The sequence below is a fragment of the Sturnus vulgaris genome, chromosome 15 (assembly GCF_052056855.1).
Source record: "Sturnus vulgaris isolate bStuVul1 chromosome 15, bStuVul1.hap1, whole genome shotgun sequence".
In the NCBI taxonomy this organism is placed as follows: Eukaryota; Metazoa; Chordata; class Aves; order Passeriformes; family Sturnidae; genus Sturnus; species Sturnus vulgaris.
In genome coordinates, this window is record NC_142257.1 from 6,432,743 (window position 1) to 6,447,064 (window position 14,322).

The window sequence follows — 14,322 nt, forward strand, 5'->3', positions numbered from 1 at the left end:
CTCATTTCAGGAGAATGCTCCCGTGGGGACAAGTGTCCTGGAGCTGATTATGAGCGACAGAGATACTCCAGAAAATGGACCACCATACTCATTCCAGATCACCCAGGGCAATGATGGGAAAGCCTTTGAAGTCACCCAAAATGGTCTGCTGGTGACATCATCTGTCCTGAACAGAAGAATGAAAGAACAGTACCTATTGCAAGTCCAGGTAGAGCCTGTGTTACTGTCCTGGTGTCTGAATTCCCCAGCCAGCTTAAGTAGCAATAAAATGCGATTAGCATGGCCCAGCTGAATGAAAACATCTCTGGCTTTGAAGAAATCCAATCCAGGCACAAATTGTGCAGCTTGGAGCCAGCTCCAGAGCTCGTTTCTCCACACAGTCTGCCCACAAGAAGCAGGGGGCCAGCTTCTGTGTTGATAAAATCAGATAATATGATCATGAAAAATACTCTGTCAGCAGTTTCCTTAGACAGATGCTTTCCCCATAATCACTCTAGTGAATTCCAATTTAAAGTGAGACCTGGATCTGGTCCTACAAGCTTTCTCTAATTATCCTTGTCATTTAAGAAGTGGTTTCAGTTCCTCTTCAAAAAGGATTTCTATTGTTGCAGAATGAATTCATTATTTTTCAATGTTATCAGTAGGGATAGTCCATTACAAACAAAAGGATAATAACATGTAAAGTACATACTTCTTCAGTAATGGCAGCTGTTGTAAAAGCTGGGTACTATTATATTACAAACCTCAACCTCTAACTGCTTAGCATTAGGGAGAAATTTATCCCATAATCTGATTATTCGCATTTTTGTGTTTGAGGTTCCTTGACTCAATGCTAGACAGACATTGTCAGAGGTGGGACAGGGGCTTAATCAGCCTGGAAGGTGAGCGACTGTGTTGATGTGCGTAACTGCTTTACATCTCCCTGCACTCAGTTACGTGTGGACCCGCAAAGATTGGCAACATCACAAAAAATTATTAACCTTCAGGAGTTCAGAGCCACTCAGAGGTGCCTCAGCTGCTGCTGAATGCACAGGGAAGTGAGCATAACCCAACTAGCAGAAGGCCTCAATCAGCCTCTATGCTGGAAGGGATGCTGCCCTTTCCCTAGGGCCTTCTCCAGGCAGACCTCCAACCCTGCTGCCAATTTTTTCCATTCCTTCTTCATTCCCAACCTGCTGCTGGAGAGCTTCCACTCATTGCTTCCTGAAAGGCACTGTCCTTTGCAAGAGCTCAGCAGTCAGGTGAGGTGACAGTAAGTCAGCATGTGGCTATAACAGAGCCTTCTGTTTTCCTCGCCAGGTCTCTGACAGTGGCATCCCTCCCCTCTCCTCATCTGCATTTATAAATATCCAAGTGACTGAGCAGAGCCAATACGCCCCCTCGGCCCTGCCCCTGGAAATATTCATCACCACCAACGAGGAAGCCTTTCGAGGTGGTGTTCTGGGCAAGATCCACGCCACAGACCGGGACCCCCATGACACCCTGGTGTACACTCTGGTGGCACAGGTGCCCAAGGAGGGACTCTTCTCTGTCGGGGCTGCGGATGGGAAGATCATTGCTGGGGACAAGCTCCCCCACGGCCACTACCTTCTGAACGTGACAGTCAGTGACGGAACGTTCACGGCCACCACCAGTGTCAGTGTCCACGTGTGGTGCTTCACGCAGGAGGCCTTGGACAAGGCAGTGGTGCTGCACTTCCGACACCTCTCCCCCGAGGAGTTTGTGGGGGACCACTGGCGCAACCTGCAGAGATTTCTGGGGAACATCCTTGTCACACGGCGCCAGAACATCCACATGGCCAGCCTGCAGCCTGCAGCTGCCTCGGATGGAGTGGATCTGCTGCTGGCTGTTGGAGAGCCACACGGCTCCTTGTATGAGCCGCGGGTGCTGGCCAGCAAGCTCACTGGGTCAGCCGGGGAGATGGACCAGCTCGTCGGGCTGCGGATGAAGAAAGCCATCCATGTGCCCTGTCACGGGTCAGACTGTGCCCACCGTGTCTGCAGGGAGACCATCCAGCTGGATCCAGGCATGATGTCTACATACAGCACTGCCAGGCTCAGTGTCCTCACCCCACGGCACAGCTTGGAGCAGATCTGCTCCTGCAATGGTGAGCAATCCTTCCTGACAGTGTCTGACCCTATAAACCTGGGCATGTTGTGTTTTCCTTCAGTACATTATAGAACACTTGGATTTTCCATGGAATTTGGTTGCTCAGTGACCAACAGCTCTGCCCACAATTTCAGAGACTCTTAAAGTCTGAAAGTTTCATATAGTTTATTTTTTAAAATTAATCTCCTGTAGCATTAATAACAGCAACACCCTTCTCTCTCGTTGGGAAAAGTCACTCATACTTAGCAGGAAATGAAGGTCGGTGATCAGAATTTTTTATCTGTGATCTCATGTGTTGATCCTGGACCTGGCAAGTAACTGATAAATTTGAGGAAAGCCAAATAAAGTATATTTTTATACTGGCTCTAGGATACTTCAAGAAATACTTAGAGGGAGCAGGGATCAGTAACACTAGGGCAGGAATGTAAGGGGGTACCACAGAATATAAAAACTTACTAAGGATGGAGAAATTCAAGGTGTTGTAGACATACTGAGGGCATCTTAAAGGACAGGCTGATATTTCAGGGTTGCTTCACAGTTAAGTACATAGAAGAAATACTGGGAAGTCCCAGTGGGACTGTGGGAGATGCAGTGCAGGGATCCATGGGTTGCTGTGGATGGGACTGCTCCTGGACAGTTACAGCATCAGGCTAGGAAAAGAGGCAAAGCTTGATACAGTCCCTAGCCTCAAAGTGCCACAAAGATGAGACCTTTCTTTTATTCTCCTTTCAGGAACGGCTGTGAGGTTTGGGGGCCACAGCTACATTTGGTACCAGCACTCCCAGGTCGGCTCCTGGCACATGCACTTTCGCCTCAAGACCCACCAGCATCACGCAGTCGTGTTCCACGCCAACGGGACTGACCACACCACTCTGGAGGTGGGTATGGCACTGCAGGGGGATTGCTCTCCGCAGGTACAAAAACCTTACTCTCCTCAGGGGAGGGAATCACAGAGAGAATATGCAAAAATATGTACCCTTAGTAATTCGTGTAGCTGAAATATAAGACTTGGGAAGACCAAATGAGAGCCAGGCACAGTTTGGCAATTGCTGCAACCACAACTGGGAATCATTCTCTATACATGTAAATGCATGTGTTGGTGTCTGGTGTGACTTCTGGTAAAGTCATCAGACACCCATAGCAGGTTTACATCACCTTCTTTCCTCCAGCTTGTTTCTTCATTCCTCCCAGCATCTCACCTCTCAGAGCAAAGAATTTATCAGGTGGAGTTGTCCACAGACCAGTCTGCTTCTACTTGAGCAAAGGGCAAACTTTTTCCAATACCTCAGATTAAAGGTCCTTTACAAAAATGGACAGAAAAGACAGAACAGGAATCCTAAATTATATCCTAATCCTAAATCACACCCCCCTCTTTTCAACCACATTCTTCAGATAGTTTCACTATTTTAGATACTTGGAGAGACAGGAGCGTTTCTTTCTGATCACTCTCCTCCCTTCAGCTGAGCACTGAATTTACCAAAGCATTCAAAGGGATCATCTCCCTCTTCCACTTTGCAACAGAAGGAAAGCACCAGATGACTAAAGAATAGAAGTTTTGTATATTCCTCATCAACTGAATTCAGACTAACTGGAGATTAAGATTACAGGACATGTACAGAGATTTGTCTTTGAGACTGATCACATTGGGAACTACACACTATAACCTACCTGGAAGTGTTCATCCTGTCCTTGGATTCCCCCATCCCTTCTCTTGGTTTCACAATCCCATCTTCCTATTGTTCCATCTTTCCATTGTTACAAAAGACCCGCACAGACAGGGAGCTGCACAGCAGTCAATCCCCACACACATGCCTTTTGCACATATTTCAAGCTTCTGCTGCCACAGCCATCACTCCTGAAGAGCAGGAGCAGAGAAATACCATCCATATGTCCTGTACCCATCTCTGAGAGTGACTTTAAGATGAACTGTAAAGGGCCAGTGAGAAAAACTTCTCAAGAAGTGTCTCAAGCTTTCTACCTCACCTCTGAGAGGGAAAGTCACCAAAGAGTTCATCAGAAGGAATCCAGCATGCTCAAGAAGTACAAGATGGCAAGAAACTCCACTGATCCAGGCCAGCACAGGGAGTCAAGGGAGAAAAGGCTTATTATTTGTGGAGTTCAGTGAGCCCATGATCTCCTGTGCCCAAGCTTGTCTCCACAAGCTTTTCAATAGGAAACACGGATAAAGCCTCCTCCATAAAAGTGCCTGTGAATCATTTCTTTCCTGACTCACTTTACTAGCAATATCTTAGGGATAAAATGCTTCTAAACCACCTGGCCTGATAAAGTTAAAGAATCCCCCAAGATTTTAAACTTTGTAGACTGAAGTACTCCAGCTATGAGCCAAAGCCTTGAAAGGACCATAAGCGATGGTTTGTAGATTTGATGAAGAGGATGAGCTCTCCCAAGAGCATGCATATCATCACTTTTCTAGTCTCTAAGCTCTCTTGATGTTCAGAAATAGGTTGCATCAAGAGGATGGCAGACCAGGGAAACTGGGAAAGGTTTGGCAGCAAGTCAGTTCTTGCTCCAGGGAATCGAGTTCTCAGCTGTCTCCCAGCCCCAGAAATTGATAGGCCAAATCTACAGACCCATCTGAAGTGAAATCATGTTCCTGCAGATGATGTGACAAAGTTCTCTGGTGTGCTTGCCAATTGTGCAAAGGGATTTTACACACGTTGCCTGAGGCCCTTCCATGGCATGTGCCAGCTGCTTCTATTTCTTCCTTCCTTCAGCAGTTGCTCTTTCCTCCTACTGGTATTTATTTATACCATGGGCTTCTCTAAGAGTTAACTGTTGTCCTGCTCTGCTCCAGAGTAGCCCCTTCATATTGTACGTGGGTTTCTCTAGACTCAGTGTAGCCCACAGTCATTCCTGCTCTTCTAACCCCTTCCAAGAATCAGCTCTCCTCGCTGTCTCTAATGTCCCCCATGGACATCGCTCCTGCCTGGGATGAATTGCTTGATGTTACACAGCAGGCTCTGCGGGTTTCCCACCAACACTTCATCCCATCTCTTTTCTCCTTTTCCATAGGCACTTGGCTTCTATGAGAGAGGTTATATCAACAAAGCACTGGGCAGATAAAGGTGAAACAGGGGTTTAACCCTGACTTCACCCCGAAGCAACATAGCTAACTTCTCCTTTCTCTGTCCTGTATGACTTTTAAAGATGAATCTTGTGCCAGAAATAGGAATCTCTGAGTCCCAGTTTAATGCAGAAGATGTTGGTGTGGTTCACTTTTAGCAGCTCAATACCTTGCTTCTCTCTAGTCTGGTGGAGATCAAGGATTAGATTGCAGCACATATCAATAACTTTGGCCTGTTTTTCCACCATGGGTACAACAGTAATTCCTTTCTCTGCCTCCCAAGTCCTCCTTTTTCCTCCAGAGAGAGCTGCCAGTGCTTCTCCTCAATAAGATTCTTTCACCACCCTCATCCCTGCCAAAGGAGCAACTGCTCCAGCACCTTCCCCACTACTAATGAGACAGTGAGAAAAGAACAAAAGCCACATGGCCCAGAACAAGAGTCCATCTGTGACTGGTGATGCACTTATGGATAGTCTGAATGCCAGGGCTCTGCTGGGGCTCAGGAAGGAGGGAGAAAGGGCAAGCAGCTGCAGCAGTAGCTGTATGATCCCGTGGCTCTGCTCTCTGTTATGTGGAAAAATGAGCTTCCCTCCTTGCATGCTGGTCAAAGGCTGCCGGGAAGGTCCACGGATGAAATTGTGCCAGAGAGATGAGGTGTTCTGCAAAATAAAGGGGGTGCAGTCATTTAATTGATCCAGGCATAGGTTAAAAAAGGTGAAAGGGGCTGCATTTGATACTTCTTGGAATCAGAAAGTTTGCAGTCACTTCAACTGTCAATGTGAAGTCCGGGAGAGAGGGGAACAAGCAGCAGGAGAAATGTTGAAACCCTTCATAAACAGCAGCCAGCCGTGCCACAGCTCCCTGTGATTCCTGTTTTACAGCTGGTTAATGGAGTGCCTCAGCTTGGCTACAGCTGCCGGGGGAGCTCCTCTGGGAACCTCTCCTCCTCACGGTTTGTGAGTGACGGCGAGTGGCACTCGGTGTTCCTGGAGGTGAAGAACACTTCTGTCCGCCTGCTCATCGATGGCCTGGGAAACGCCTCTCTCCAGCTGCCAGGGGCCTGTGCTACCTCCCAGGGCAGACGAGACCTGATTTTTGGGGGCCTCCGGCAGTCGCTGCAGTCCCAGAGGGTCACACGAGGGTTCAGGGGCTGCCTGGACGTGGTTGCAATCAACGGCAGAGAAGTGGTTCTCCTTCCTGGGAAAGGGCAGTCGAAGGAAGTCTTGGAAGAGGTGGGGATAAGGCAGTGTTGTTCCCCCACTGGTGCCTGCAGCAGCAACCCTTGCCTCAACAACGGGATGTGCTCCGAAACCCATGGAGGAGGTATGGAAACATTCCACACAGGGCTATAAGCAGTGAGGGGGGGAAAGATGCAACAACTGTAATCATCCCCACGGAGGGGTTATTCCAGAGGGGAAGCAGAGGTCCTCTATCCCAGGGGACCTCAAGTGACTCAGTGCAGCAGCAGCTGCAGGGTGTGAGATCATCATCCTGGCTCTCACCAGTGGACCGTGGGCCCAGAGGGCAGGAAGGTGTTTCTAAGGAGTGTGCATGACATAGGAGAGCAGAGTGTTGCCAAAAACTCAAATGCATATAGAAATTCCACCCACCCCTCTGCATCCTTTTTGCTTAAGGAGCTGTTAACAAGGCTGGAACTAGGCAAGATGGCATCATGCAGTGATAGTATCTGGGCAGAAACAAGCCAAGATCTTGGTCTCTTCCCACTGCAGTGAGCAACTCCCCAGGGCTATGCAAAGGGATATGGGAAAACCGTAAGCCCAATCCAAGAGTCCCAGGCTAACATCGGGTGCACACACCCAAAAGAGGTTTGATACAGGCTCTGCCCCTAGGCAGTGTCCCTGCTACTCTGTTCCTGCCATCGGAAGGGCTCCTTGCAGTGAGCTGTATCCCCTCCCCAGAGAGGGGCTGTGAGGAGAGGAGCTGCTCCCAGTGATGTCCACCCGTGTGTCACTGCCCTACAACTCGCTGTAGCTGCCAGCACAGCAGGGCTGCACCCCATAACACCCCATCTTTGAGATGGGTACTGCCTGTGCCTCGGCCCCTCCAAGGGGCAGGGGGATGCTTCCCACGCTGCTGCGTGGGGCAGAAGCTGCTCCTGCAGTTCTGTTCTTTTTGGGGCCCTTGCCAAAGCACACCCTGCCCAGCGAGCAAGTGAGGACAGAGGAGGCACCACCTTCTCCTGCCCTGCCCGCTGCCTCTGGGAACAAGATTCCCAGCCCTGTCGACTCAGCAGCTGCCTGGTTCAGGTGAACTTGTTTGACACCAGGTGTAAAGGTACAGAACAGTTAGTCTGGCTGGCACTCACATCTCAGCCTTCAGACCCTCTGCACAGAAAACCTCTCTGGCTGTGCTGGAAGGGGCTCAAAGCCCACGAGGGGAAAACACATCTCTGCTCTAAGTCAAGGCATCCTCTGCTTTCATTGCAGAGAGAATACAGCGGGAGGGGGAGGTAAAATCACTCCCTCAGTAATAACCTAATGATCATCCAACGCCCTTCCCATAGTTTCCTTCCAGGATGAACTATTTCTCCTGCAAATGGCCCAGCTGACCAGGAAAGAGCCTGTGGGACATGGCCGCAGGCAGGACACTGCTGCAGGGAAGGGATTGCCCAAGGAAAGTTTATTTGTGAGGTTATTCTGGTTGCGTGGCTTCCCTGAGTGTCATGGGCTCGTTCCTGGGGACCCCGGGCAGGCAGCATGAGCTCATGCAAAGCTGTGCCCAGGGATCTCAGGCGTGGGATTACAGCACAGGCAGGGACTCGCCTGTGGGAGCGAGCCCGGGGAGCCACATGTGAGAACACATCTGTGGGGAGAGGACCCAGGCCAGCCCAGCACCACCCCAACCACAGCGCTCAGGACCACAAACACCAGTGAGCCCCACATCCAGGACATGTGTTTGGGCACACACAGCCCCGTGGGCAATGTCCAGCACCTGCTTCACCAGTGTCAGCACGTCCTTCTGGTACAGCTACTGACACACTTGTGGAAACAGGCCCAGGTTGTTTGCCCCATGCTCTACAGCAGGGTTGTTCAGCTTGTGGATGAGTAGCAAAGACTTTTCAAGTCTGCTGCAAGGTGGAAACTGAATTTCTCACACAGCAGCACCAGCCAGGTGACGAGTGGGAGCTCAGCACAGCCAGGGACATTCCCATGCTTAGGGCTACGCTGAAGAGCAGCCAAAAGCACAAACAGCAGGAGCCCCTCTGAGTCCCTGGCTGTGCTGGGTTTCTCTCTGTCTGCAAGCAGACATCTCCTGTAAGCAGGAGAAACTCGGCATGTTGAGACAGGCACGTCATACCACGAGAACTCGCAGAACCAAAGACTCCTGAGAACAACAAATTACAGGGGATTGCACTTAACAGAGTCAGAAACTGTGAATCAGCCAGCCAAGTTCCCCTTCCTTTATCCCAGATTTGTCCCTCAGCTTCTCCAAGCAATAAAGCTATGCCCTGACTGATCTCTGATGTGTGTCAGGAGAGGAAAGGCTTGACTTGTTGCTCAAACAGCTCCCTAGTGCCACTGTGTTGCCCCAGAGTGGCCACCCAGCCTCCAGCAACCACAACAGGTCCTGTAATGAACCCACCAGGCCTCAGGGATGGCCTAGGTGTCCCACAGCACCTGCTGCAGCAGCACCAAATACCTGTGCTTGGGTAGCTGTGTGAGCCCTCTGTGGGGGCTATTAGCACCAGGCACTGCTCCTCCCTGTTCTTGCCCATTTTTCCACACAGATGTGTTTACTCTCACCCCCGCCAGGTTACACCTGCATCTGCCCCGGGCTGTTCTCTGGTGAGCACTGTGAGCTTGGGGACAGTCCCTGCGAGTCCAAGCCCTGCCTGCACGGGGGAACCTGCACCCTCTCGGCCACCGGCTACTCCTGCCACTGCCCTGACTGGTACCTGGGCGAAAGGTAAGGCTTAGGGGGGCTCTGGGACATCCCAGGTGACATCCCATGATGGACTGAAAACATGAGCATTGCACTTCTCTGGAGCTCACCAGACCCACACACTCTGGGATTAATTGCAAACTGCAGGCACCTGAGCATTGAAGCTGGGAGATGTTCGAGGGCAGAGCTGAGCAGAACAGGACACAAATAATGTGGCCATTGCCCCACTGTGCCCATCTCCTCTGAGCAGGAGGGAAAACAGAAACATCTCCTCTGCTTACAGATGCCTTGGTGCCTGCAGGTGCTGTGGGGCAGTGCAAAGCCTCTCCTTGCTGGGGGAGAGTCTCTCCCCACACACTCCCTGTGACAGAAGCTGAGTTCAGCAGTAATGGGAGCACCTTGGCTGTGGTGGGGGGAGCTCAGCTGTGATGGAGGGCCTGGCAGCAGGGTACAGGCAGACACTGCCCTGGGTGGCAGGAGGGTGCCCTGAGGCTGGGGGAACCTGCCTGGCAGAGTTGTGAGGTGCCCCTTGCTTCAGTAGCCTGAACACCCATCCTGCAGGGTGCTAAAGGGACTGCTTCTATCCAGGACCAGCTCTATGGAGTTCAGACAAAAGAAATCTGTCCCAGCTCACAGCTGTGATTCATCCAATTCATCCAATTCATTCAATTCACCCAATTCAAATCCCAGCTCAAGACAGTGGGCATTACTGCCCCAGCCCAGCAGCCCCTCCAAGACCCCCTCCCTGCCTCCAGCCCAGCCTGGTCAGAGATTCCCAGCACAGGCTCAAACGGCATCACACCCAGTTCATCTTTCTGCCTTGCCCATATTAGCCAGGATTGACACTGGTCCTGTGGATCAAGATAAAAGCAGAAATTATCTGTTCAGCTCTTGGAATAAAAGCCTGTAGCTGAGCATTAGGTGGCAGTGTAATACCTGACATCAGCCAGAGCCTGTGGGTGCACATTGCACACACCAGCTCACACACCCTAAATCACTGACTACAACAAGAGCAGTGCAAACCTCATAGTTTTTGTTCCGTAATGAGAACAAAAAAAGGGAAAGAAAGCATTGTGTATTCCCCCCAGCATGGGGAGGTCATTGTTGGTGGAAGGAAACTGTTACTGTTGGCAAACATTTAGGTTGTGTCTGGGGTGGAACAGGACAGAATCAGAAATTCCATCTCAGTTCTGCAAATGCTCCATAAAATGTCAAAAAGCCTCTCCAGCAAGGGTGTCCATTCACCACCTCACAGGGTAGTCTTTTACCAAATGTTTGCTGCAACCCTGCAGACATCAACAGAGGCTTCAACCCCCATTCAGAGGCTACATAGAGCTTGGAGGACATCATAAGAGGTTAACACACCTCACACTGACCCTGGCCTTCCTAATTTAACAGGATGGGACCATCTCTCTGTGCAATGTTAGCCCTAGAATTCCAAACACTGTTCTGAGGCAGAAAGCCCCTCATTTTAATTTGGGCATACAACTGAAAAATAGGACCACCCTGTAAAACATAGTCTCTTGAAAAGCATAATTTTATACTCAAGGATCCTCTGCCAGGATAAGCAGGTAGCAAGAATCCAGCGAGGGAGGGAGAGCAGACCAGACCAGGATAGAGCATCCTTTGGTGGTGGTAAGCCAGAGCCTGGACAGGATGGAGCAGTTCTGATGCATCACAGACTGACAGGGGCTGTCTCCATCCCTTTCTCCCCGCAGGTGTGAGAAGCTGGCAGAGGAGTGCCAGGACAACCCGTGCCACAACGCCGGGCGCTGCGTGAGCAGCCAGGGCTCGGTGCACTGCATCTGCCCGTCGGATTTCCAGGGGGACTACTGCACGCAGCCCATCATCACCCCCGCCATCGTGCCCACGCAGTGGGCGCTGGGCCCCGAGGAGATCGCGGAGATCGCGGCGGGCGTGCTGGGGGCGGCCATCCTGGCCGTGGCCTTCGTGCTGGTCCGCAAGCGCTGCCGCCACCGCGCCAAGGCGCACAAGCCGGTGGCCCGCGAGGACCCCGACCTGCTCTCCAAGAGCGAGTTCTCCAAGAGCGTGGGCGTGGGCACCCAGCCCGTGCCCCCCATCGAGCTCAACATCCTCAGTGACACGGCACACAACAACCTGGACCGGGCCACGCCGGAGCAGCGCAAAGCCGCCGGCACCCCCGAGTTCGTCACCTTCAACTCGGCCAACGCCCCAAAGCACCGGGGCACCATCGTTTGCAGCGTGGCTCCCAACCTGCCCCCCGCTGCACCCCCATCCAACTCTGACAACGAGTCCTTCATCAAGTGCACCTGGGCCAGGGAGGAGATGGGTCAGTAGCCACAGCTTTTTCTTGCTCTTACAAATCCCTTTTTCCCTTGGGAAGTGGATCTGAGCTTTGCAAGCATGAGAGACAAATGGTGTTGGCTAAAGCAAAGCAAAGCAAAGCAGGGGCAAATACTGCCTCAGTCCTGCTTTAGGGCCTTCATTGTCTCTTTCGTCCTGGTTCACCAGTACATCCCAGTTTTCTGCTTTAACCTGCTTGGTCTTGTACACAGTCAGCGGGGAAACCATTAATGGTGTCATCCTGGGTCAAAAAACCCTGTAAAAGGGATTTCAGTTTTTCTAATTGAAAGAAAGTTAAGATCCTAAAAGTCAGTAGGAGTTTTACTGAAGACATTTGCATCAGTACTCCTGGGCAGAGGGATCATATTCTCAGGGAAACGCCTTGAATGGCTCTGGACAGCAACATTACCCCATGCAGGAGTTCCTCACAAGAGTAACTGCAGGGAAAGGGAGAGATCCAGGGGATCTCTGGTCCAATCCCTTCATAACATGAGTTTGTTGCATCCAAACATAATGATGAAGTGTCTCTTTTGGGTGCTAGAGTAGTGGATATCTGTAGGCTGGTGGGGACACTGCCTCAGCACAGCCAAGGGTGATCTCAGGTACCTACAACTCCCAAATCAGCAGCTACACCTCCCCTATCCCTACGTCTCCTCTCCTCCCCGGTCTGCCACATCTCCTACAGGCTCAGAGCTTACAGAAGGAACTGGCAGGAGGGCAAGAGAGACGCAACAACCGCTAGAGCTGCAGCTAACACAACTTTCTTTTGTTCCAGTCTACCCAGCAGAAACGACCTACTGGCCACCCCGGTACCTGTCATCAGATGTCCAGGAATATTCCCACTATGAGGTCATTCAAGGCCCCCCTGCCTCCTCCTCTCACCCTCCTCTCCCGCCGCCGCCCCCTCCCCCAGCAGACGCAGAGCCGGTCGCTCTCTACGGGGGCTTCCCTTTCCCACTGGACCAGAGCAACAAGCGAGCCCCCATCCCACCCCGCTACAGCAACCAGAACCTGGAGGACTTCCTGCCGCTGGGCCCCGTGGACATGGCAGCATCCCAGTGCCAGAACGAGTACACGGCCATCAGCTACTACCCAGCGCAGCTGGTGCAGGGCGAGGGGGTCCCGTACCAGCCCGAGCCGGGCTACAAGAGGGTCAGCATGCGGCTGAGCGTGGCCCAGCCCTCCTACGCCGACTGTGAGCTGGGCCACCAGCCCAGCATCCGAGCCCAGCCCCTGCCACCACCCAACTACGAGGGCTCCGACATGGTGGAGAGTGACTACGGGAGCTGCGAGGAGGTGATGTTCTAGCGGGGCTTGCCTGTGGGATGAGGAGAGAAGCACATCTCCATGCAGAATAGAGTGCAGGGGGTTGGCACACACTGCTGAAGGGAGGCTTGTGTGTGTCCCCCTCAGCTTGCAGCGTCCTCCCGTGCATGGCTGGGTTGCAATTTTGGCTGGATCTTTCTCCTCGCTGCCCTCCACGGTGCTCCTGCTGCAAACGGAGGGGAAATGCTCCAGCCACTGCTGGGACATGGAGGATGCTGCTGGGATGCCAATGACTAACCTGCCTCCTCACCATGTAGGACCACAGCATGCTACCTCCTCACACCCCAGGCTTCCTGGCCACAGGGAGGATGAGGAGGAGGAAGAGGGCAAGCACTGCAGGTGTGGCAGCAGTCATGGTGGAGGAAGGTGTGAAAGGACTAGCAGTGCACATCCTGGCAGTGCCCCATGTGGGGTCCAGAGGCTCCCTGCTCCCAGCTCTGACTCCAAGGGCTTGCATCAAGCCAACTGTTCGTGGAATGGATCAGCTGGTGCAAACCCTCTTCATGTCTGCTCCCTGACACTGGGAGAGAGAAGAGGGAATGCAGCTGGTCCCACCAGCACATCCCTTGATGGCTAACAGAAGTCCAAGGGAAAGAAAAAAAAGAAAAAAAGAGTCAATTTCTGTAGAAAAACCAAGCAACAAGGTTTGTTACAGCAGGAACCGCCCACAGACTCAAAGCAGGCTGCCCAGCTGGGCTGTGTGCACACGAGTAAGGGGGACCCTGCCCCGAGGATTGTGTGCACAGCCTTGTCCCCGGGGCTGTCACAGTCCTGCACGGAGTGCAGCAGTGCACGGTCCTGCCAACAGCAGGGACTCCCTGCTATACCCCAGAAAGACCGGCCAGCACTGCCTGGAATCTCTGATCAGAGAGGGCCACCAAGGCTACTGAGCAGGGGTTTGCCTGTTTGTCCTTGTGCTTGGAAATGTATTGTTCCTTCGTGAGAGGTTTTCTTTGGTTGGTTGTTTGATGTAACTTTTTTTCGTTGTTGAATTTTTGGAAAGTATTAAAAGAATTTGGATTTTTTTACTACCATGATTTTATTCAGTATCTCAGGGATTCTCTTGTAAATAAATAGGACATCCTTGCCTAGCTCCAGCCAAGGGAATAACAGCTTCGTTTGGGCACCAAAAGCTTTCAGAGAAGTACCAAGACAGCAAGTTAAACATTTTTTTTGAGGATCCTGTAAGCGCCAGAGGGATGGGACAGACAGACCCACAGTACACTGTCTTGCTTTGAGAAGCCATGAGCCTGCTGTATCTCTTGGCTCAGGAGTAAAGGGATTGAAAGGACCCAAATTGAGGCCTTTGATTTGCATCTCCAAGAAACACCACCTGTTTTACTTCTCAAAGCTCTCATGCACTTCCACAAAACTTCACCAGCTCTGCTCAGCAGAAAGAAGTCCCTGCCTAGATTAGAACTATCTTATCTAGTTGGTTTTATTCCGCTTGCTAAATCCTTCCAAACATCATCCTAAAATAGTGCATTTCTGTACTTTGAGGACATTTTATTTTGAGGTGTCTCAGCAGCAGGCACCACTTTTGCCCATAAGGAAAACAAAAATTGTTTTTCCCA

The 14,322-nt window shown here is 51.5% G+C and overlaps 1 protein-coding gene across 1 annotated transcript in view; it reads left to right on the plus strand.

Annotated features, from left to right (window-relative positions):
* FAT2 (FAT atypical cadherin 2) overlaps nucleotides 1–13,779 on the plus strand; it is a 44,501-nt gene extending 30,722 nt beyond the window's left edge. Inside the window, exons 17-23 of the mRNA XM_088174019.1 lie at nucleotides 11–208; nucleotides 1,300–2,107; nucleotides 2,842–2,987; nucleotides 6,076–6,517; nucleotides 8,968–9,121; nucleotides 10,816–11,408; nucleotides 12,198–13,779. Of these exons, the coding sequence (XP_088030145.1) occupies nucleotides 11–208; nucleotides 1,300–2,107; nucleotides 2,842–2,987; nucleotides 6,076–6,517; nucleotides 8,968–9,121; nucleotides 10,816–11,408; nucleotides 12,198–12,730 (2,874 nt within the window). The 3' untranslated portion in view covers nucleotides 12,731–13,779. The remainder of the gene's footprint in view (nucleotides 1–10; nucleotides 209–1,299; nucleotides 2,108–2,841; nucleotides 2,988–6,075; nucleotides 6,518–8,967; nucleotides 9,122–10,815; nucleotides 11,409–12,197) is intronic.
* Nucleotides 13,780–14,322: the final 543 nt, after the last annotated feature.